The 22,529-nt window shown below is 37.8% G+C and overlaps 1 protein-coding gene across 6 annotated transcripts in view; it reads right to left on the bottom strand.

The window, feature by feature from the left end:
• Positions 1 to 22,529, bottom strand: part of syk (spleen tyrosine kinase) — a 186,642-nt gene that overhangs the window by 48,050 nt on the left and 116,063 nt on the right. For 5 of the 6 annotated variants that reach the window (XM_043714078.1, XM_043714088.1, XM_043714053.1 and 2 more), the window contains exons 4-7: positions 20,364 to 20,502; positions 13,499 to 13,580; positions 11,369 to 11,418; positions 3,612 to 3,680 (exon numbers count right to left, since the gene is read on the bottom strand). In XM_043714078.1, coding sequence (XP_043570013.1) covers positions 3,612 to 3,680; positions 11,369 to 11,418; positions 13,499 to 13,580; positions 20,364 to 20,502 — 340 coding nt within the window. The remainder of the gene's footprint in view (positions 1 to 3,611; positions 3,681 to 11,368; positions 11,419 to 13,498; positions 13,581 to 20,363; positions 20,503 to 22,529) is intronic. The other variant, XM_043714099.1, reaches the window with a different exon arrangement.

The following is a 22,529-nucleotide window of genomic DNA, read 5'->3' as shown; positions in this document are numbered from 1 at the left end:
GAGGGGTTTAATGATGAACTTTTATGCATTTCTGTAGCCATGGTAATTTTTTCTAAAACAGTGTGAAAAAGGGACTTCCTGGAGAATAATGGGTTTTTGTTAAGATTGGGAGAATTTAAAGAGTGAATAAGGCAAACAATTGTGCATTAGGCTTTAGTTTGGAAGGTCATTATTTTTTGATTCGGGGAAACACATAGCCTGGAAATTAAAGAGTTTTATTTTATTTTCAATTTAGCCAGGTCTGCAGGTTTCTTAGCTGACGTTTGATATATAAAGTGGCTGCTCCTCAGAAAGAAGGAAAATAATTTATAAGGCGTTTTGTCAGAAGTTCCAGACCAGAAGCATTTGGTTAAATCCCTAAAGCATTTATATGATGGTGAGAATGTTTGTTTTCCATTTATGACAAATCAAAGCCCAGCATTATACCATTTGTATCAATAATTGTGTAAAGGTGGAGGTGCCACATTATAGAAAAGATGAAAATGCATTGGACAGAGTGTAGAAGTAATTTACTAGAGTAGCTCCAAGTACGAGAAAATTCAGGTATGAGCAAATTTGAAAAAGTTGGGTCTGTTCTCCCTGAAGAAAAGGCGGAGAGAAAATTTGATTAAAGTTTTAAAAATTGTGAGCAGCCTGGACACAGAAGATAGGGTGAAATGGTTTTTGCTTGTAAAAGAAACAAGATAAAGATGGCATAATTTAAAGTGATGTACAAATGAAGCAAGGTAATGTGAGAAAAATGTTTTTGCACACCAAGTTGTTAAGTTATTGAATACACAGTATGGAAATATAGGGGCGGCAGTTTAAATTGAGGCATTTAAGAAGGCACTGGATTTTTTTTAGATAGTAATGGGTGCAGGGAAATGGGGGAAATGAATGAGATTGATACTAGATTATAGAATGGATTATATAATAATACCGTTGCAGGCCTACAGGCCTCCTTCTGCACCTTAATAATTCTGTATTTCTGCGATGTTTCCCAAGAAGCAGCTTTATGCCATCTTCCCCAATAATGCCATCTTCCCCAAGAATTAAATGGATTCTTTGGAGAATTCATGCTTCTTATGTAAATAAGCTCAGAGATCATGTTTTGTGATCATCTCCTCGTATATCAGAATGTCATTCCCTTTTAAACCTTGCAATATATTGTAAATATATTAAAGATTTCTGGCCCTGGCCAACCTCAAAACTGTTGAAACAATGTCTCTCAAATGGAATGATATAAGTAGCCAGCAGCCTTGTTTGGTCATCTTATGGGACCTGCCAGAATCCACTATTGACAAGTTTGATAAAAAAAATTCTGTTTGGTTGACCCTTTGGGTTTTAATCACCCTGGAAATTATACCTTATTTCCTGAAATTGCTTCAGAACTTGAGGTATGTGGAATTTTCCTTCGGCGTAGAAATATGATTCAGCCATTCCTTAATATAATGTTATGTTCAGTATTGAGTTTGCCTAATCTTGTGAAGAATTTAGGGTTATCTATCTTAAAGACATACTTACTTCTTTGCTGATGTAGTTTGAGCTTTTGAGAAAGATTGAGAGCACAACACACTTTCTTGCTCAAAAGTGAAGTTTGCAGATTCTGAATTATATATTCATTCCTACTAGTTGACATTTATTCTGTAGTGTTACTCGTAACATCACTAATTTTGGGAGTTCCATATGCACCAGACACCTCTGGATCTTGGGGTGATTTTTGCAGTCATGACACACAGTGGACATTTGCCCTTGTATAAAGAATAAATTGCGTAAGTTGTTCATAAACAATTTCAGTCATAACCAGTTATGATGGATTTCTCCTAGGAATTCCTCAAGTAATTCTCAAATGGAGGTATATCTTCAAATGCTGATATCCCTTCTAATGGAGATGGATGATTCACTATGTAAAGTTCTTTATGGAGTCATAGGGTAATACAGCATTGAAAGAGGCATTTATGTATGGTACTTCCATTAGTTCTTTCCACAGATGTTACATACTTATGTTATGACTGGAGACTGTCTTTGCCTTGAAAGATTTTTTCTTCTGTAGTAGTGACGTTGATTCTTCATATCTAATGTTTAGCTTTTTGCGATGCTTATTTAGTGTGTTTCTACCGTATGAAGCAAATAGGTTCGGTTATTCATCTGTGATAAAGTTATGTCTCCTCTCAGGATCTCCGTGATTTTTCCTGGACTCTGCTTTCAAGAAGATTTGGACAGCTGTTTCCCAAGTTACATCCTCCTTGGACTATTTAAGATCTGGTAATGACTGATCAAATATTTTGATGACAGTATTGTCCCATATGAATTCAGATTGCAAGGCTCCATCTTCTCGGGTTTCAACGAATCTATAGAGATTATCAATAATTTCATATGGATTCTCCTGGAAATTTAATGATTCTATTAAATTATGGTCATTCAACAACTATATTTGTTCTTCAGATGAAGTCAAAAGCTTTTATAAAATCAAAAGTGTTTGTGTCTTCTATTTGCTCTCAATTTATAGTCTCGTCAGTTATACTCCATATGCAAGTATATTAACTTGTTCTATTTCTGATTTGATACTCAGTTTTGAAGCAATTCAATTTCTTAAGAACTGTTTTCTGCGTGAAGTTTAATGTTTTGTTCTGTTAAAGCCATCTGATGGGAAGTATTTGTTTAAAATTTCTCCTTAATTAAATGACTAAACTTATTATTGTGAAAATGTTTTAGCCTCCACAATTAACATTTTATTTCAATCTAATGTTCCATAAGCTTGCTCTGATTTAAACTTTACAGTTCAAAATCACTGAAGATCAGAAATAAAGATAAAATACTGGACATAGCAGCCAGGTACCATCTGACCTGAAACATTATTTAAGTTTCTGAGGAGACAGAAACCAAAATGTTTTCAACATTTTCTAATTTCAATGTTGATTTTATGATTTGACTCCTCTATGTCTGAGCCTTGAGATGGGCATATTTGCATGCATGAGTCAGGGTCACATTGAAAGCTCATATGCTGCATGACTGAATAATAACAGGAGGTACACAGCAATGCTCCAGTTGCAATGTTTCTTATCTCAATAAATTATCTCTTGCAATACAAATAAAGTCTGCATACAAGAGCATTTTAGCAAATTATTGACAACTATCTACATTGAATTTTATACCTTTCTTAGTCTATAATAAAATCCAGACTCTTATTACAGGAACACTGTCTGAAAATAGAAACCTAAATGGCATTTGTTGCTCCGCAATATTGCTTGTTTCTATTGTATCCTGGAGTTTGCCATTTCCATATATGAACGGTCTAGTAATATTCAAAGCAGTGCAGCAAGCTACCAGTAATTAAATTCCTAGGCACTTGAATCATTTCTAAAACACATGAGCACAAGATAAGTCCGTGTAAGAGCAAATAATCAAGGCTACATGATTAAGCTTTATTAAATCATAGCTTACGGCAATGTGTTTGCATGTTTTAATTTCTGCATATTCTTCATGGTTAGTCGTGAGTGCAGACAGAGAGAAACCTCAGAGGATTTATTAGTAATAAAACCAAACATTAGTTGAGATCATGCAAAAAAATGTTAGGGTTCAACAGCCTAGCAAACCTTTTGAAAATTGTGACAGTTAAAATGAGTCAACACCTTTTTGGAACCAGACTTTGGAAATGATGAGGATTTGATTCTTGAGAATATTCCACCTTTGCACTCTTGCTGAAAACCACAATTTCAAAGAGGAAAATTTAATTTTATTCAAAGTATTATAGTTAAGTTTTCTTTTTTTTCTTAACTATGTGATAGATTTTTCAAAGAAAGACTTGAATGTAATTTCCATTAGATTTCAGACCAATATTGCAACTGTTGACCATTCCAAAAACTTTATCTACCATAATTCTCTAAATGGAAGCAAAATTAATAGTAAAATTAGAGTCATACCATAGTAACATATCATACAGGAAAGAAATCCAATCTGGTTAGTGATGCAAGGAAATTCCAGGAGTGAATTTTGTCCCCTGACTATTTTTAGATTGGAAACACTGAAGAACATGGTTGACAGCAGTCTGTTCCCTTGACAAGGATGTAATGAATAGGCAATATAGAACCTGTGAGCAAATGAACTGGCCTCTATGGATAACCTATGGTCAACCAATGCATCAAGTTTTAGTGTTCCATGATGTATCCGGAATAGCAAAATCATAGTGCTGTTTCTGAACATAACTATTTTCATTTAAGAACAATGGTGTGCTCATTTTATTTCTTTCACTTCTTGTTTTTATCTCTCAACAACACAGCAATTTAACTGCATGTTGAGGAAAATGATAAAGAATGTTTTTAGATGTATCATAGAAAATATTGAAGTTAATGGTTGAATTCTATGAAAATCAAATAGAAATCATAAAATCATCTCACAGAAAAAAAGGGAAATCATTCTTTACCATATAAGTTAAGAGTAAAATAGATGACATACAATGAATAGTCAGAAAAATGCTGAGTTGGAGCAGAGGGGAAGAATTATTATGAAAAACATAATTGAAATTGTCATCCAAGTACATGCCTGCAAATCCAAAAGTCCACAGTTGTAGCACAACACCAACAATCTACATTTATATAGTGCACTTAACATAATAATGCTTGCATCTTTAATGAAGGAGAGCTAGTGGATGAGATGTATTAGGACTTTCAGAATTCTTACGATGAAGTCCTATATAGGAAGTACATAAATAAAATTAAAATACATGGGATTGAAGGGAGTATACTAGTATGGATGGAGAATTAGTTAACTGACAGAAAGCAGAGATCAGGAATAAATGAAACATTCTAAGGATGGCAGAATATTATTAGTCCTATAGGCACCTCTGCAGAGATCAGTTCACAATCAATATAAATGATTTGAACGTGGGGAACAATTGTATTATTTCCAAATTTGCTAATAATATCAAAATGGGCAGGAAAGCACCTTGCAAGGAAGATACAGGGACACTTTGAAAGACATGACAGCCTCATTGAATGGATTAGAACATGTCAGATGGAACATAATGTAAATAATTGTAAAGTTATTCACTTTGGTCGAAAAAAATTTTGGGGGGGCGGCATGGTGGCTCAGTGGTTAGCACTGCTGCCTCACAGCACCAGGGACCCAGGTTCAATTCCAGCCTTGGACGACTGTCTGTGTGGAGTTTGCACATTCTCCCCGTGTCTGCGTGGGTTCCCTCCGGATGCTCCGGTTTCCTCCCACACTCCAAAGATGTGCAGTTCAGGTGTATTGGCCATGCTAAATTACCCATAGTATTAGGTGCATTAGTCAGAGGGAAATGGGTCTGGGTAGGTTACTCTTCGAAGGGTCAGTGTGAACTTGTTGGGCCGAAGGGCCTGTTTCCACACTTAGGGAATCTAATCTAATCTAATCTAAAAAGGGCTGAATATTTCATAAATGGTGAGAGTTTAGGACGCATTGATGCCCAAGAAAACCTAGGTGGCCTTGTTCATGAGTCAGTAAAAGTTAGTGAATGGATGCAACATGAAATTAGGAAAGCAAATGGTACATTGTGCTTCACCACAAGGGGAATTGAGACCAGGAGTAAAAATGTCTGATTTTAGTTGTGTACAACCTTGGTGAAATCTCACCTGGAGCATTGTATGTAGCTTGGACCCTTTATGTAAGGAGGGCTATATTTGCCATAGAGGTTCACCAGATTTATTTCTGGGATGGCAGGATTGTCTGATGAGGAGAGATTGAGGAGGTAGATTCTATATTCCCAAGAGTTTCAAAGAATGAGAGGTGAACTCATTAAAGCTTACAAAACTCTTGCAGAGCACAACAGGCTGTATAGTTATTAAAATACACTTAATAAATTAATTACTAGTGTCTAGAGCACCAATAACAACCTGCTATCCTTAGAATGTTGCACTTATTCCTAATCTCTGCTTTTTGCCTGTTAATCAATTCTCCATCCACACCAATGCTCCTCTCAATCCCAAGTGCTTTAATTTTATCTGCCCTATTTGGGGAGTCTAAAACTTGGAAACATAATCTCAGGATAAGAAGTAGGCTATATAATGAGAAGGAATTTCTTCATTCTCTTTGGTAAATCTTTGGAATTCTATCCCAGAGGGCTGCGGAAGATCAGTTATTGATTATCTTCAAGACTAGTGACATGATGACAAAAATTCATTGCTGTAAATTAAACTTCAAATGGAATATGATGTGAAGTTAGGATTATCCTTGCACAAAGAAGGTCTTTCAGCATTAAAGCAATTGTGGTGGAACTAGGTCTTAGCCTTTAGGGACTTAAGCAAAGACAATAGGTTAAAGAAAATGAGCTATGCTCATTGGCAAAATAAAGGCAAGAAATTGGACTCACTTGCACCTACTGTTAAGCCACTACCAGTTCTCTTAGAGTCCAAAATAGTGTCCAGTGTTCAAGCCACAGGTTAAATCAGGCTCAGCAACACTTGGTGCAGATATTCACGTATGTACAGTAATTTGCATACAATGCCAACTGGAACTGTGCTATCTTGGAAAACCAAAATTCTTCTGTAAGCTGCCCCATGAAAATCCCCATATAAGTTCATGAAATATGAATCATAATTGAGAGAGATTGCTGAGAATGATTGTGGTTTGGTACACTGCACAGTTTCTAAGGCTCGAGTTGCAGTTGGTCGATATGTCATTTGAAGAATTCACTGACCTTGACTACTCTGTGAAGTTGTGGATGTAGATTCACCCTGGCATTGACCTCCAGAGCATTCTGCTTTCACTGCCCAATCAAATTTCAATTATTAGTGCTGGCTACACACAGACACCTTTCAAAAGGGGAGACAGCACACAGTTGGTAAGCTGCCTGCATTGTAATTGCTGTAAAAATAATGTGTGACCAACACTGGTAACCACTATTTATTGTATAAGTTTGTATGTCTGTGTATGTTTGCAGAAAACAGGAAGCTGCAACTCAGATGTGATACACTTGCAAAAGTTTGTTGAAAAAGGTGTCCTAATGTCGGACTTAACATCCAAATATATGGAAGGGTGTGAGGTTGCTATATTTATCACAAGGATACAGATTAATGTCAACAAGTATAGTTGGGATTGTCCAATTTAACCGAAATACCACTTTAAAATGGCTTGTAAGTTTTAATTTTTACCAAACAATCTCTCTAAAATGCAAAATTATTTTCGGGTGTGTTATTCTTTCAGCTTTTAATTCTTGCTGTAATTTATTTTTAAAGATTTTCAAAAAGATTGTTCCTTTCATATTTTTTGACTCATGAATTCATAACTTTACCAACCCTGCCCCCCATTTATTCCTGATTCCTCAATTTGACTTGTTCAGGAGATACCAGAGATTAATGGCAATTTGGAGCTCACTGCCTGTGAGAGTGATTGTGGGAGAAATACTTATAACATTTTAGAAGTATTTAGATGTGCATTTTGCAATACCAAGGCATAAAAAAAAACTTCAGGCCAAGTGCTGGAAAATAGGATTAGAATAGTGGATAGTTGTTTTAGGCTGATGCAGATGTGATGGGGCAAACAGCCTTTTTCTGTGTTGTAGACTGCAGTTCACATAGGCCCCAGATTTTCTGCAGGTTTCTTTATGTCATTTGGTTGTTGGATGTCAGGACTTTTCATATAAAGTTCTTTGAAAAGTATAAAATTAAGCACAACAAATGAACAATGGGAAGTGTTTGATCATCACATCCAACTGTCTGGTCATGGCTAGATTCCTCGGCCCAAGTGGACAGGGGCAAATACATTTTTCTGTTGTGTTAGTTTTCTTCCCATCCTGCTGCAAATCCCATCTAGCAGTTTCAGGTCTGCAAATGCTCACTCAATAATGTTGCTTCTGAGTTGTTCTTGAAGGCAGGCATCAAAACCCTGTACCTTATGTACCAGCACATTATGTGCCCTTGCTACTGACATCCCACAAATGAATTAAAAAGAAATTTTCAATGGGGAATCCCAGATGTGCTGATTTATATGTTGCTTTTCCCTTGATCAATGTCATTATTCATTATGAACTATCATAAACATTATGTTGGTGCACAAAAATTAAAATAAAGAAAGCAAAGTAGACAAAAAGATGGAAAAGAACCCAACTGCTATCCCACAGCTATTTAACTAGGAGGCAGTGTCACTGTTTGGAGGTGAGACTTCCACTCCTCTCTTGTGTCACAAAGCTGGACCTTTTCTCAAAGTTACTGTGCCCTTGTGTTTTTTTTTGGTTGGGGTGGGGGGGTGTAATTGGCCAGGCTCCAACTAGTTTCCTGATGAAGGGCTTTTGCCCGAAACGTCGATTTTGCCTGTCCTCGGATGCTGCCTGAATTGCTGTGCTCTTCCAGCACCACTGATCCAGAATCTGGTTTCCAGCATCTGCAGTCATTGTTTTTACCAGGCTCCAACTAGGCTGGGTTTGAAAGGTTTACTGGGGCTTTTTTTGTTTACCTCTAACAGATAATGCCAATGGCATAAGGCTTTCATGTCTTAAAAGAAAGAATAATCAAATGGGAGTGGCCAGCTAGCTGTGTAGCTAGCCTTTGTTTAGATTAGAGTTAGTTCAGCAGCAGGGTGTGAAGAAAGGCTGTTGGAAGCAAGTTCAGCCTAGTACACACTCTCTCTCTCTCTCTTTCTCTCTCTCTCTCTCTCTGACTTAAAACCTGTAAACCTTTGTTTGATTTTACCTTTTGTGCCAAGGGGGTGTTTATGGGGATTGTTGCAAGTATTTATGGAACAGCATCATTAGGTCGGGCTAGTCTGTTAGATTTTTGGATTGGATAGGTTATCTGGTATTTTATTTTCTGTTCTTTGTGTTTCATTCCGTAATCTTGTAAATAAATTCTGTTTGTTTAAAACTAGGCAGTCAGACCAGCTAATTCACTCCAGGAATATCCACTGTATACTTACCTGAAACAAATAGCAAAGTTACAGTGTGGGCTATCTCCTTCAAAATGTTTTGAGTGGTTGGGACTGATCCATAACACTTGGTAGGAAGTCCTGCCTTTAAGAAAAGCTGGCCAATCTGATAGCCAGCATTTCTACAGTTCCATTAGGAGTGGTATGATGGCAGGCAGTCCAGTATGCTGAGGAGTCTGGATTAACAATTAAATCTAGAGTCTCACCAGTATTGAGCTGGCAGATCTTGATGAGAGAGTTGAGAGGGTTATTACATTGGCTACAAGAAGCCCTGAGATGGTTAAAGTGAATAGATGATCTTGGGGATGGTGCTTTAAAACAAACCAAGTGTCTGTCAAGGAAGGACCTCCTAAAACTAAAGCTCACAGACTTTCTGACTAGCATCTTCTCATTGTGACATAAAACTGGCAGCAATGGGATTGATTGACTACCTAAATAGTCCTGCGGTTAGGCAGGTCATTTCAACAGCTCCATCTGAGCCTATTCAAATGCATGTGAATGATACCTTCTGGATTTTAGGTGCTTCCCACCTTCAAACCCACCAGCATGGAGCATATAATCCAGCCCAATGTTTCTGTTGAGTGATTTGCTGCATTAAATGTATAAGCTCTCAAAATATTCCCTGTAAATCTGTGATTCATGTGATAGATAAACACATTTCCTTTTGTGTTTAATGCCATTATTTAAGCCCTTCAGTTAGTTTATTGCTAGTGATCATCTGGGGTAGTTAAGAGATGCTCCAGCAATGGAGCACACAGTACAAGTTCATAACTGTATGTATCTGTCATAGTCAGGGATTCTGGCGCTAGAATAAGGTCTGCTTGAAAAATCAGAACACACAGGAACACACCAATATCTTGTCACCTTGTCACAGATCATAAAATCTGTGTTCCACTGGTGCTCTGCTTTGGTTCAAGGATGGTGATCTAGTGGTACTATGGTAAATTATTACTCCAGAGACACAGGTAATGTTCATGACAGACTTGAATTCAATTTTAAAAATCTGGACTTAAGAGTCTAACGATGACCATTAAACAGCTGTTGATTGTAAGAAAAACTATCTGGTTTACTAATGTCCTTTAAGGGAGGAAATCTAGCATCCTTACGTGGTCTGGCCTATATGTGACTCCAGACCAACAGCAATGCTGGTGACTTTTAATTGCCCCCTGGGTACTAGCTAGTGATTCCAGCATCCCATGAATTAATTTGTGGGCACTGTGAGGCAGCAGTGGTTAGCACTGCTGCCTCACAGCGCCAGTGACCCGGGTTCAATTCCCGCCTCAGGCGACTGACTGTGTGGAGTTTGCACGTTCTCCCCGTGTCTGCGTGGGTTTCCTCCGGGTGCTCCGGTTTCCTCCCACAGTCACAAAGATGTGCAGGTCAGGTGAATTGGCCATGCTAAATTGCCTGTAGTATTAGGTAAGGGGTAAATGTAAATGTAGGGGTATGGGTGGGTTGTGTTTCGGCGGGTCGGTGTGGACTTGTTGGGCCGAAGGGCCTGTTTCCACACTGTAATGTAATCTAATCTAATCTAATTAAAAAGAAAGCAGTGTCTTGGAAGTCAACACTCATGCATATTATAGTAGTATTTTCTATTGTATAAATAGTCAAAGACCAAGAGTTTAGGAGAAAGTGAGGACTGCAGATGCTGGAGATCAGAGTCAAAAAGTGTGGTGCTGGAAAAGCACAGTTGGGTCAGGCAGCATCCTAGGAGCAGGAGATTTGACATTTCAAGCTAAGCTCTTCATTGAGTTTACTGTAGCATCTAAATAAAAACTGTCTAGGCTATCAGATTCATGCAACCAAGTTACTTCAATAAGCATTTTCCTGCATTGCATGTTGTTCTTGTTGCAATAAAATACTGTTACTTACACTAAGCTTCAATAGAGTGATTTGCTTTGGCGGGAGGTGACCACACTGAAGGATTTGTTATGTGCAACTGGGGTAAGAAATCCCAAACTGAAACATATTCTGTGAAACCAGCAGGAGGCTTGGCTTAACAGTTTAGGAAAAATAAAGTATTATGGAATTATAGACATTTGACAGCCCAGCACTTTCACAATTTGGTTCATCCTTGCAGCTTGCCATGCAGCAAATTTCTCATTTAATTTGCATATTTATTGGAAGAGCCCAAAAAAAAGGAATGTTTCCTTTGAATAAGGTTAAAAGAATTTAGTGTACATAGGACCCTCAGTACCCTAAAATGGAGTCAGGAAAAGCAGAATATAAATAATATGTGCAAGAGATTTGAAAAACATATTAAATAACACTAAATGAAAATTTAATTTTACACATATAAGTACCACTATTAATACTATGTATTATTTTCTTGTAATTTTATTTCCAGTTATTCAAATTAGTAAGACAACATTATACCATAATGAATGATTTACCATAGATGAATTTGGCTAAGTCAATGAGCATTAAGTTATTTTAAAGAATCTGGACACTGTTCATTTCTTTATCACATTGTTATTAAAAACATTCTTACCTGAGGATGATGACTTGGAATTGGTGGTGCTTGCGTTAACCCAAAGGAATCTAGAAAAAAAAACACAGTAAGAATATCTGTAAGATATAATTGCAAGTCATAAACATCAAGTCATTTCAGTACTCCTTAAATCAAGGTTGTGGATAAACAAACTTTTCAGACAGAGTGCAATATTGCTTTAATTGAAATGATGCACATGATTCTTAAAATAGGTTACATTTACAGCATCTCCTTGTAGGCATGTTATTTTCAGCAAATATGATGCAAACTTGTAAACGACAGGCTTAATGTTTACTGCATAAGTTCCAAATGTCAGAGGAGTTAACAGTTTTGCCAATTTGATAGCCTATTACAAAATTCACAAGGAACGAGGGCAGTTGAAAGAGACCCTCAGTATTCCAGGACTGAGATCTTTAAAAGAAAATTACAGGATGTAAATTATTGCTGGCTAGGCGACCATTTGTTATGCATCTCTAATTCCCTTAAGAAAGTGCTGCCACTTGAACAACTGCAATCCGTGTGAAGTACGAACACCTGCAGTTCTGTAAGTAGGGTGTTTTATGAGTTTGACTCAGTGATCATGAAGAAATTATAATATAGTTCTAAGTTAAGATGGTGAGTAGCTTGGAGGAGAACTTGCAGACTGTGATGTTCCCAAGTGTCTGCAAATAGAATAGTAGAAAAACTTCCTAGAACTTAGCAACCAGCTTCTTTCCCTGTACCAAAGTAAGAGCCAACTACAGGACAGTTTCCAGTGTAGACTCCCAACTTGTATTGATTTCAGCTTTTGCTAATTTCAAGCTTTTGGATGGCTTCCCTCTCTAGGTGATGCTGACTATCTATATCAGGGTCCATTTCTCAATCACTTCTCTTGGTAATAATAACTGCCTTGCAGATGTCCTCATCCCACTCAATATTTCTTGTTCATCTACATTAATGCCCCTAAAACTTCTGAGATGATATTCATTCTTAACTAAGTGTTCTTTGAAAGATATCTAGTCCGCTGGCCCACTTCGTTCTCTAGCAACAGATCCAGTAATTCTTGCATACTGTTCTTTCTTTGGCATTATCCCAACCAATATTTGGGTAATTATAGTCCTGTAATATCAAAACTTTACAGTTTTGCACATTCCTGTGATATCTCTGCAGATTTATTCCTCTATTATGATTTGGAGATGTAATGTATACTCCTAGTAATCTAATAATACTTTTCTTGCCTCTCAGTTCTAAGTAAATGGATCTGTCCTTGTCCTCTTGATGAAGCCCAGAACTGTCACTACACTTCTTTCTTCCTCCCTTATTTTTTAAAACTCTTTGTATCTGCAAATATTAAGTACCAAGTACTCATTTTCTTAAAACCACATTTCTCTCATTGCCACTACATCATAATCCTACATAACTATTTGTACTTATAACTCACAAAACTCATTAAACACATTTTATGTTTATGAATATTTAAATAACTTTGTCTTTGTAATCTTTGAAATCCTTTTCAATCTGCTCCTATTTAATATGCTAATACTGTCTTAACTAATACTATCCACACTCACTTTATGTACCTTATTCACCTTTTTTACTACTTCATGCACTAGTTTTCTCCAACATTTATCCTATTGACCTTATTCCCCTTTGTACTTCGATATACTGCTATTCATGTCCCTTACCATTTTAGTTTAACTTCTCTCTGATTAATCTGGTGGACTTCCAATTGAGAATAGTGGTCCTGGTCCTGAATAGTACAAACCGTTGCATCTGAATAAGTAATTCGTGAACCTTAACTGTTATGAATGCTGAATGTATCCTCCTGTTTCGACTTTCATTTGCACATAGCATTGGAAGTAATTCAGAGAATATTAATGGTCCTGCATTTAACTTATTTCTTATTTCCTGAAAACCTGACTCGAGGGCTTCACTACCTGTTCACTTCATGTCAACTTGTGCTGGCTGGCTTACTCCTTTTCTCCTGCATAAAATTCTGCACCATCTCCATTATATGGTTTACCCTTGTACCCTGTGTAAAAGGTTAAAATAAGAACTCTAATGGATTATTACTTGCTTTAATTTTGTCTAGCAAGCATCTATTATGTTTTCTTCTCAATAATGTTTAGTAATACACAAGTGGTTACATACCAACTGGGTGATCAGGATTTGGACACGGTTCAGTGAGAACTTGAAGAAGACCATCAGACTTGTAGTAGTAATGGTCAACCATCTACGAAGAATATTTTCCATAAAATTAAGTACATGTATAACAACAACACTGCTCTAGATTGATACAATGGTTAGACTTTACATCAACATCTCTGTTCTGCAGTTCTCATACATAGGTAAAAACAAAGACTGCAGATGCTGGAAACCAGATTCTGGATCAATGGTGCTGGAAGAGCACAGCAGTTCAGGCAGCATCCAAGGAGCTTCAGCAAAATCGGCGTTTCGGGCAAAAGCCCTTCATCAGGAATAAAGGCAGAGAGCCTGAAGCGTGGAGAGATAAGCTAGAGGAGGGTGGGAGTGGGGAGAAAGTAGCATAGAGTACAATGGGTGAGTTGGGGAGGAGATGAAGGTGATAGGTCAGGGAGGAGAGGGTGCACGGGGCGGTGTGGTTGATTGGTGCGGATGTTCCGGAGATGTACCCTCAAGCGCTCTGCTAGGAGGTGCCCAGTCTCCCCAATATAGAGGAGACCGCATCGGGAGCAACAGATACAATAAATGATATCAGTGGATGTGCAGGTAAAACTTTGATGGATGTGGAAGGCTCCTTTAGGGCCTTGGATGGAGGTGAGGGAGGAGGTGTGGGCACAGGTTTTACAGTTCCTGCGGTGGCAGGTGAAGGTTCCAAGATGGGACGATGAGTTGTAGGGGGGCGTGGACCTGACCAGGTAGTCACGGAGGGAACGGTCTTTGCGGAAGGAGGAATGGGATGGGGAGGGAAATATATTCCTGGTGGTGGGGTTGGTTTGGAGGTGGCGGAAATGTCGGCGGATGATTTGGTTTATGCGAAGGTTGGTAGTGTGGACGGTGAGCACCAGGGGCGTTCTGTCCTTGTTACGGTTGGAGAGGTGGGGTCTGAGGGCAGAGGTTGCGGGATGTGGACGAGATGGGTTGGAGGGCATCTTTAACCAAGTGGGAAGGGAAATTGCGGTCTATAAAGAAGGAGGCCATCTGGAGTGTTCTGTGGTGGAACTGGTCCTCCTGGGAGCAGATACGGCGGAGGCGGAGGAATTGGGAATTGGGAATACGGGATGGCATTTTCTCCCCACTCCCACCCTCCTCTAGCTTATCTCTCCACGCTTCAGGCTCTCTGCCTTTATTCCTGATGAAGGGCTTTTGCCCGAAATGTCGATTTTGCTGAAGCTCCTCGGATGCTGCCTGAACTGCTGTGCTCTTCTAGCACCATTGATCCAGTTCTCATACACAGCCATTTATTCTGACTAGCCTTTAATCTGTGACGAATAATGCATGATCATTTCAGATTTTAATTTTCCCATGCACTGTATTAATCTACAAGTGAGTTGACACCTGTGCAAAGAAATTTTAATCAAATAAGTTATATCTGTGCACTATTTGAAAGAAATGAAAATTGTCTTTTCTCCTAAAATGATACATTTTTCTCTTGTCATCCATTTGTTTTCTGCTTTCCTTCCATTTTCCTTCTTGAAAAAAAAATTCTTTTAAAGACCATGGGAACTTTATTTGCAGTAGATGTGACTGTACTTAAAAATCTGATATTTTGTACTGAATTTTGCAATTCTGGACAAATTGTACTGAAAAACCAACACAACAACAAATGAAACTCTTCACTGGTGTTTAGTTTTTAATATCCTAATATTCAATCTGCGGTAATTTAACACTAGTAATGTGTTGACTTTTAGTATTTCGTTTTAGTCAATCTATTCATATATACATAATGATACATGTTTGGGGCAAGTAGCATTTGAAGCCAAATCTTCTGGCACAAAGATAAATATAAGAACCACAGCATCAACTTTTATAGTTGCTCATATTTGTGTTTTCCACAAAGCCAAATACGTAATGACAAGTTTGTAATTATAATCAGCAGGAATTCACTCAGAAAAGCACAATTGACAGAAGAAAGAAAAGTGATGTAAAATTTTAGAAAATGAATCAAGAAGGTTTCATAAATAAATTGGTTGCAAGTATCAGACAGCTAAGAAGATTGCAACTGGGGTCAGGTGTGTAATAAAACACAATGTCACATTAATCTTGGGTGGATTATACTTTGTGCTGATGGACAAAGAAAGAAAGAGGAATGGGGCCAGTCAGATCGAGTCAGAAAGCTTGCTTGCACACAAATGTTAAGCATGTTACTTTCAGTCAGAAGAGGGATCAGATTTTGGGTCAAGAGAGAAGAGAACAGATGATTAATTTTCTGACTTCAAGGGGAACAAAAACTGTGAAATAAGAAAAGATTTTAAAAAACCTAAAAGCTAAAAATAACGTGTATTTCGTTTTTAAAAATAAAGGGTCTTTTATGCCCTGGTAACAATGGATGGTTCATGATGCCTTTTGGTTGGACCAAAATACAGTTAAGATCTAATAAGTTATGGTATTATTTTGCCAGAATTGACAAAACAATGTTAATAGTAATATTACATTCTTACGATATTTAAATGTACATTTGTACTTTTTTAAATAAATGGATATCAATACAGAAAGAAAAGAGAAGAACCATCCCTGCTTGCCATTGGAGTCATTTAAGGATTCAGTAAAACATTGAACAATAGATCAAGTCAGAGAATACATGGAATTTTCTGATAATTGTTTGCTCTGGATCTTTATTGTATCACTGAAAACTGGTCTGGGTTTCAGTTACATCATTACTTTCTAAACTAACACCACCAGAAACAGAGGAGCTACTTGTTCATCTCATCACAGGTTGTGGAATCTTATTGTGTACTAAATGACTGTCAGATTTGCTTAGTTATTAATAACTTTGAAATGTTTCTGAGGGACATCGCAAGGCCTGAAACATGCACATTTTCTTCTCATGCTAGGACTTCTGGTTCAAGCAGTTTTCATGCAATTGCAAGAGGTTGCTGATATTCCTAGATCTTTTTGTAATTTGACAAAATTTGAGTTCGGAACTTACTTACAGATTTTCCCATCAACCACTGTACCAATTCCTCGAAAGGTTAGTCTTTGTGTCCAGGTTTTCTTATGAGGTTATAGTGCTGATTGGGAAAACTCTTGAATGCTATTGTGATAACATTTTGATCCTTGCCACGTCTTTCAAAATCATTTCAAATCACTTTTCAACTATCAATTACTTGAAGTTATTGATGGGCATGTTATTACAGGAAGAAGGGTTAATATAGACATCCATCATGTAAAATGAAATGGAAATTATTTGTCAATGACAAAGAAATTGTGCACATTTCTGTTTGCGGTCAATCATTTTTATCTCTTCCAATCCAAATATGGAACACAGGGTATTGTGCTTTTTTTTGCTACATTAGTGATACAGACAACAGTTCTGTCTTTGGGTCATCTCACCTTGAGACATCTGTTGTTCTCGAAAACAAAAATAACATTTCACATGATGTCATCTAAGCTGTACATCTCAAACATTTGAGATATGGGTACTTTAAACATTTAATTTTATTGCTTTATCACTTTCCAATGGAAGTGTGTTGAGAGTGTGCCAGCTCCAATATTTTTGAACTGCATTCAGTCAAGTATCAAACCCATTTGGAATTACATCTGTCACTGTTTAATTGCTGAGAAGTAAACTCCTTTTTTAATTTTTAATTTGTTCAGTTCTGCAAGTATGTAATGTTGTGCTGTGTTGCACACCCTTTGAGATGAAGGGAGGTTAGGCATAAAAAGAAATTAAAACTAAACTACTATAGATATGTGAATGTGGGATTGAAAGGTTTTTGTCCACTTGTCAATGCTGTATTCCTATTTTGTTTTGATCTACAAGAACAAACCTTGTGTTTTCTGTGTAAATTGAAAATTTAGTGTTAAATTAAGGGCAGTTGTTTGTCTGTGGTGACAAGAAGTTAATTTCAAATTATCCAAAACAAACTCACAATTAGACCACTAATAAAATTGGAAGACTTATTCCACTATCTTGAGCTAGACAGACTCACCAATGATAAGAACTAATCCCACTCAAATCATTTCGTAACTCCTATTTCCTTTCTATATATCTGCATATGGATTATGCTAAATTTGATAAGCAACAGGTAGCTACATTTAAAAGATAAGTAATTCTTTCAAATATTGTTAAACTTAAAATTGTTAAATATTTACTATCCACTACATTACCCCTGATTGTGAACTTTTCCACACTCATCCAGTCCTAATCCACAGCAATTCTTCGGGTCTCCCAATGATAAACCTCTCTGACCACCTGATTGTCAGAATCATCCATAGGGCTCTCATCCATGGCTTCATACTACAGATCTTACGGAATCCTTTGGTTGTTTTGACCTCAGCCTATTCCTCTCTCAGTAAGGTTTGACAGCAAAGTGTTAAAGGTTTAAATTCATGAAGTGGATTCAAATGAAATCAAATGTCTTATACCATGCAGATGCACATGGTTTCATTTTTGAGAGCAAAGAGTAACAGCAACTTTGAAAACAAAAAAGAAAAAAGAAGTTACAAAGCTTGTCAGAAAGTTGTGTTTGAATTTTAAGAGTGTGAACATTATGGAAAGGAAAGCCAGGGAATTGAGATGCTTTACATTTTGAGGCACCAGGGAGGAATGTGTTAAGATTAAGTGCCATATGATCAATCTTGATTTCAACAGCCAATTCCTTATTTGGTGAATTCCAAATACAAATTATGCTACTGGTGAAGGCATCATCGATGGATGGATAGTAGGTGCCATCTCATAGGAATGGTGAAGAGGTGAAGGACAGATTTGTCGATTTGCTATTAGATTTCTGACACAGATCACATTCTTGCACATCAACCAATGAACAGACTGTCATATAAAAACATAAGAAATGTTCATTTTATTTTAAGCATAATGGTTTACCTGGTCTGATACTTAGCCAGATAGATCAGGAAGTGTTCAATGTTATCCCTGCCAAAATGAGGTAAGAACCAGAAGGGTGATGGGATACATGAATGTAACTACAAGCTTAATTTTGTCTAAAGACATGATAATGTTCAGTTTGGAAACTCCCTTGGTGGCACGGTGGCACAGTGGTTAGCACTGCTACCTCACAGCACCAGAGACCTGGGTTCAATCCCTGTCTGTGTGGAGTTTGCACATTCTCCCCGTATCTATGTGGGTTTCCTCCGGGTGCTCCAGTTTCCTCCCACAGTCCAAAGATGTGCAGATTAGGTGAATTGGCCATGCTAAATTGCCTGTAGTGTTGGGTCTGGGTGGGTTGCTCTTCGGAGGGTCGGTGTGGACTTGTTGGGCCAAAGGGCCTGTTTACACACTGTAAGTAATCTAATCTAAAAAAACTAATCATATCCAAATGCACATGGTAAGAGGAAAGGCTCTTTCCTGATGGTATCTGTGGAATTGTCCAAACATAAATGCACTGCCTTCAAAATGAGACAAAAAAGTAGGTGACAATAGAAATTAAGAAAATAGCAATGAGTCAATGAAAGATTAAATTTTTGATGAAATAACACTATCAAAAGCTTTCCCACATTGTATTCCATTGGCCACTTCTTTGCCCACTTTTTTAGCCTAAGTCCTTCTGTGGCTTGCCTGGTTTCTCAACACCATTTGTTTTTCAACCTATCTTTGTGTCATTTACAAACTTAGCATCAGTGCCGTCAGTTCTTTCCTCTAAGTTGTTGATGTACAACAGCTGCCATCCTGAAAAAGAATCCTTTATCCTACTCTCTACCTTCTACTTGTCAGCTAATTTTCTATGCATGCCAGTATCTTGTCCCTTCTCTTATTTTACAGCATCCTGTGCAGCTCCCTGTGAAAGGCCTGGAAATCCAAAGAGATCATGTCCACTAGCTCTCTTGTGTCTAACTTGCTTATTACCTCTTCAAAGAATTCAACATTTGTCAGCATGACCTGCCTTTGATGAAGCCGTGCAGATTCAACTCTATTTTACCATGCACTTCCAAGTACAGAGGAACCTTGATTATACAAAGGACACAGGCAGGGAGGATTTTGTTTGGTTAATCGAATGTTGGATAATCGAATGCCGAATAACATTGTTAGCCACGCATCGGGACCTTGCAATCTTGTTTGGATAATCCAAAACTCGGTTAATCGAATGCCAGATAATAGAGGTTCCTCTACACTCTGCAATCTCATCCTTAATTATGGACTCTAAAATCTTACGAGGTCAGGCTAACTGCCCTGTAATTTCCACCTTCTGCTTCCCTCCCCTATTAAACAAGTGTGTTAAATTAGCCATTTTCCAGTCCTTTGGGATCCTCCCTGACTTGAGTGATTCTTGAAAGGAGATGGAAATGTGTTGCTGGAGAAGCGCAGCAGGTCAGGCAGCATCTAGGGAACAGGAGAATCGACGTTTCGGGCATTAGCCCTTCTTCAGGAATGATTCTTGAAAGGTCAATACCAATGCCTCCACAATCTCCTTAGCTATTTCCTTCAGAACCCTGATGTGTAATCCATCTGGTTTGTGTGATTTATCCACCTTCAGACTTTTCAGCTACCCCTGCACCTTTTCTTTAAGGTCTACACTCATCTCTGCCCCCTGATTCTCTCTAATTTCTGGAATGCTAATAATATCATCCACCGTGAAGCCTGATGCAAAGTACCTGTTCAGTTCCTCCATTTCTTTGTTGGCCATTACTACTTATCCAGCTTCATTTTCCAATGATCTCTCTTTTATATATATCTTAAAAACCACTCTAGGAATCTTCCTTCAAATTACTAGCTAGCTTACCCTCATATTTCATTTTCTACATATAGCATTTTTGGAACAGTGATGTTCATTTTGCACTGAACAAATCTTTTATGAAAAAAATATTATTGCAAAGTATATTCAGTTAATGAATAAAACCACCGAACATTGGGTTACACTACCTGCCAGAGGGTGTCAAATTTCTTCCCATCAGGAATGGACAGTTTCCCTGTTTTGTCCCTGTCAATACGGTAATGGTATATTTTACCCTCATGAGTCAAGCAAAGAGCATATGATCCCTTGTCATCACGCTCTCGTATTCTGGAAAGAAGAAGATATTGCAATGATTATTCAAGCAAATTTGACATATCAATGCACAAGTGCCTTCATTTAGGTTACTTCTATTTACAACTTCAGCTACAACAGTTCTCTATTCAACTCTAGTAGACTGTAAACAGCAGGCTGTCAGTCAAAACCCTTTGTTGGAATGCTATTTTGAGACTTGTAGTCAAAGTATGTTAAGTCTGATGCAACTGAGCTTGAAATAACTGGTCATTTAATGTATTATAACTGTGGCGTTGTAATTGACTTCAGTTGAAATTGTGTAAGTGAACTGTAACTTTCATTGATTTGTTGCCAATTTTTTTGTCATTTTTTATGGATCAGAGTTTTGCTGGCAAGACCAGGATTCTTATCTGGCACCTGATAAGGCCACCCCTAATGGCACTTGAGTTGTGGTAATGAGATACATCATGATCCATTGCAGTCCACATAGTGTACGCACACCCACAGTGCTGTGAGAAATGGAGACCCAGGTTTTTCACTCGGTGATAATGAATGGATAATAATATAATCAAGGGGATGAGGTGCATGCTGGGGAATTTATAGGTGTTAGTGTTCCCATGAAAATACCACCCAAGTCCTTCTAGGCAGGAGAGCCATAGGTTAGAATAGTGCTTGGATGGCTTGGCATCTTTTTAAGGGACAAATCCATATGTACTTCTGTGTAGGTTGTTGACAGTTAGTATAATTATTAGATTTATACTAGATGGGCAAAAATAAAGTCCAATAATTACTAAGTTTCTGTTCATGCCACCAACATTTGCACACTTCCTTTAGTTCTTCATTTTTCTGTCTTTATATTTTACGCTTGGATTTATTTTGCTGTGTTAAAGGTGGAGCTAGAGAGTGGCAACACTGTACAACATGTTTCACTGTATTTTGTATCAGGATACACATGACAATAAATAAATCAAATCAAAAAACACAGAATACAAACTCAGCAATTAAAGAAGTCTATAAAAATTCAAGGTTTTACCTCTTTGTATCATATGATATGTTCATCACAGTCTGTTCTGCTATAATGCAATAGTTGCATTCTCGTGTGACCTTGTGTTATAGAAAATCATGCAACAGAAATAATGGGGCCTATGGGAAAAGTAGGGTTGGGGCAAACCATCAAAAATATCAGTAAAAATCGCAACAAAAATGATAGCACAATGATAGCAATGATAACACAAATGATAGCACAGTCTAAGTATATGTTAATGCCACATATTTTAATGAAATAATACAATAAATTAACTCTTTAAGTGTACTGTTTGCTGAGTTACAGTACTGTATTAAGACGGGGGCTGAGGGTCATCATCGGAGTCATCATTACTTTCAGGCACAGTTCTGGGTGCAGGGTTATGACAAATGAAAGTATTCAGTTCCAAAGTAGATGGCTGTGTTTCATTGTCCTCAGACTGTTTCTTGGGGATTGGCTTAATAAAGGCATATAGTTTTTGCTGCTTTGCCAACTTTCTTCTTTTGTGAAGAAGCTGTTCATCAGGTGCCAGGTAAGAATTTATGTCATGAACTGCTATCCTACTGTGTTTAGATTAGATTAGATTAGATTACTTACAGTGTGGAAACAGGTCCTTTGGCCCAACAAGTCCACACCGCCCCGCCGAAGCGCAACCCACCCATACCCCTACATTTACCCCTTACCTAACACTACGGGCAATTTAGCATGGCCAATTCACCTGACCTGCACATCTTTGGACTGTGGGAGGAAACCGGAGCACCCGGAGGAAACCCACGCAGACACGGGGAGAATGTGCAAACTCCACACATTCTGCATTGTAGTCACTGCTTCCCAACTTCCCTCAGGATAGAAGACAAAAGAAAAGTGGAATGTTCTTGTGGTGCTGCATCCTGTACTTTATTGTCTTCATAGTGTCATAGAGATGTATAGCACAGAAACAGACCCTTCAGTCCAACTCGTCCATGCCGACCAGATATCCTAACTTAATTGAGTCCCATTTGCCAGCACTTGGTCTGTATCCCTCTAAATCCTTCATATT

This window comes from Chiloscyllium plagiosum, chromosome 2 (assembly GCF_004010195.1).
Source record: "Chiloscyllium plagiosum isolate BGI_BamShark_2017 chromosome 2, ASM401019v2, whole genome shotgun sequence".
NCBI lineage: Eukaryota > Metazoa > Chordata > Chondrichthyes > Orectolobiformes > Hemiscylliidae > Chiloscyllium > Chiloscyllium plagiosum.
This window is presented reverse-complemented; position numbering and strand designations above follow the sequence as displayed.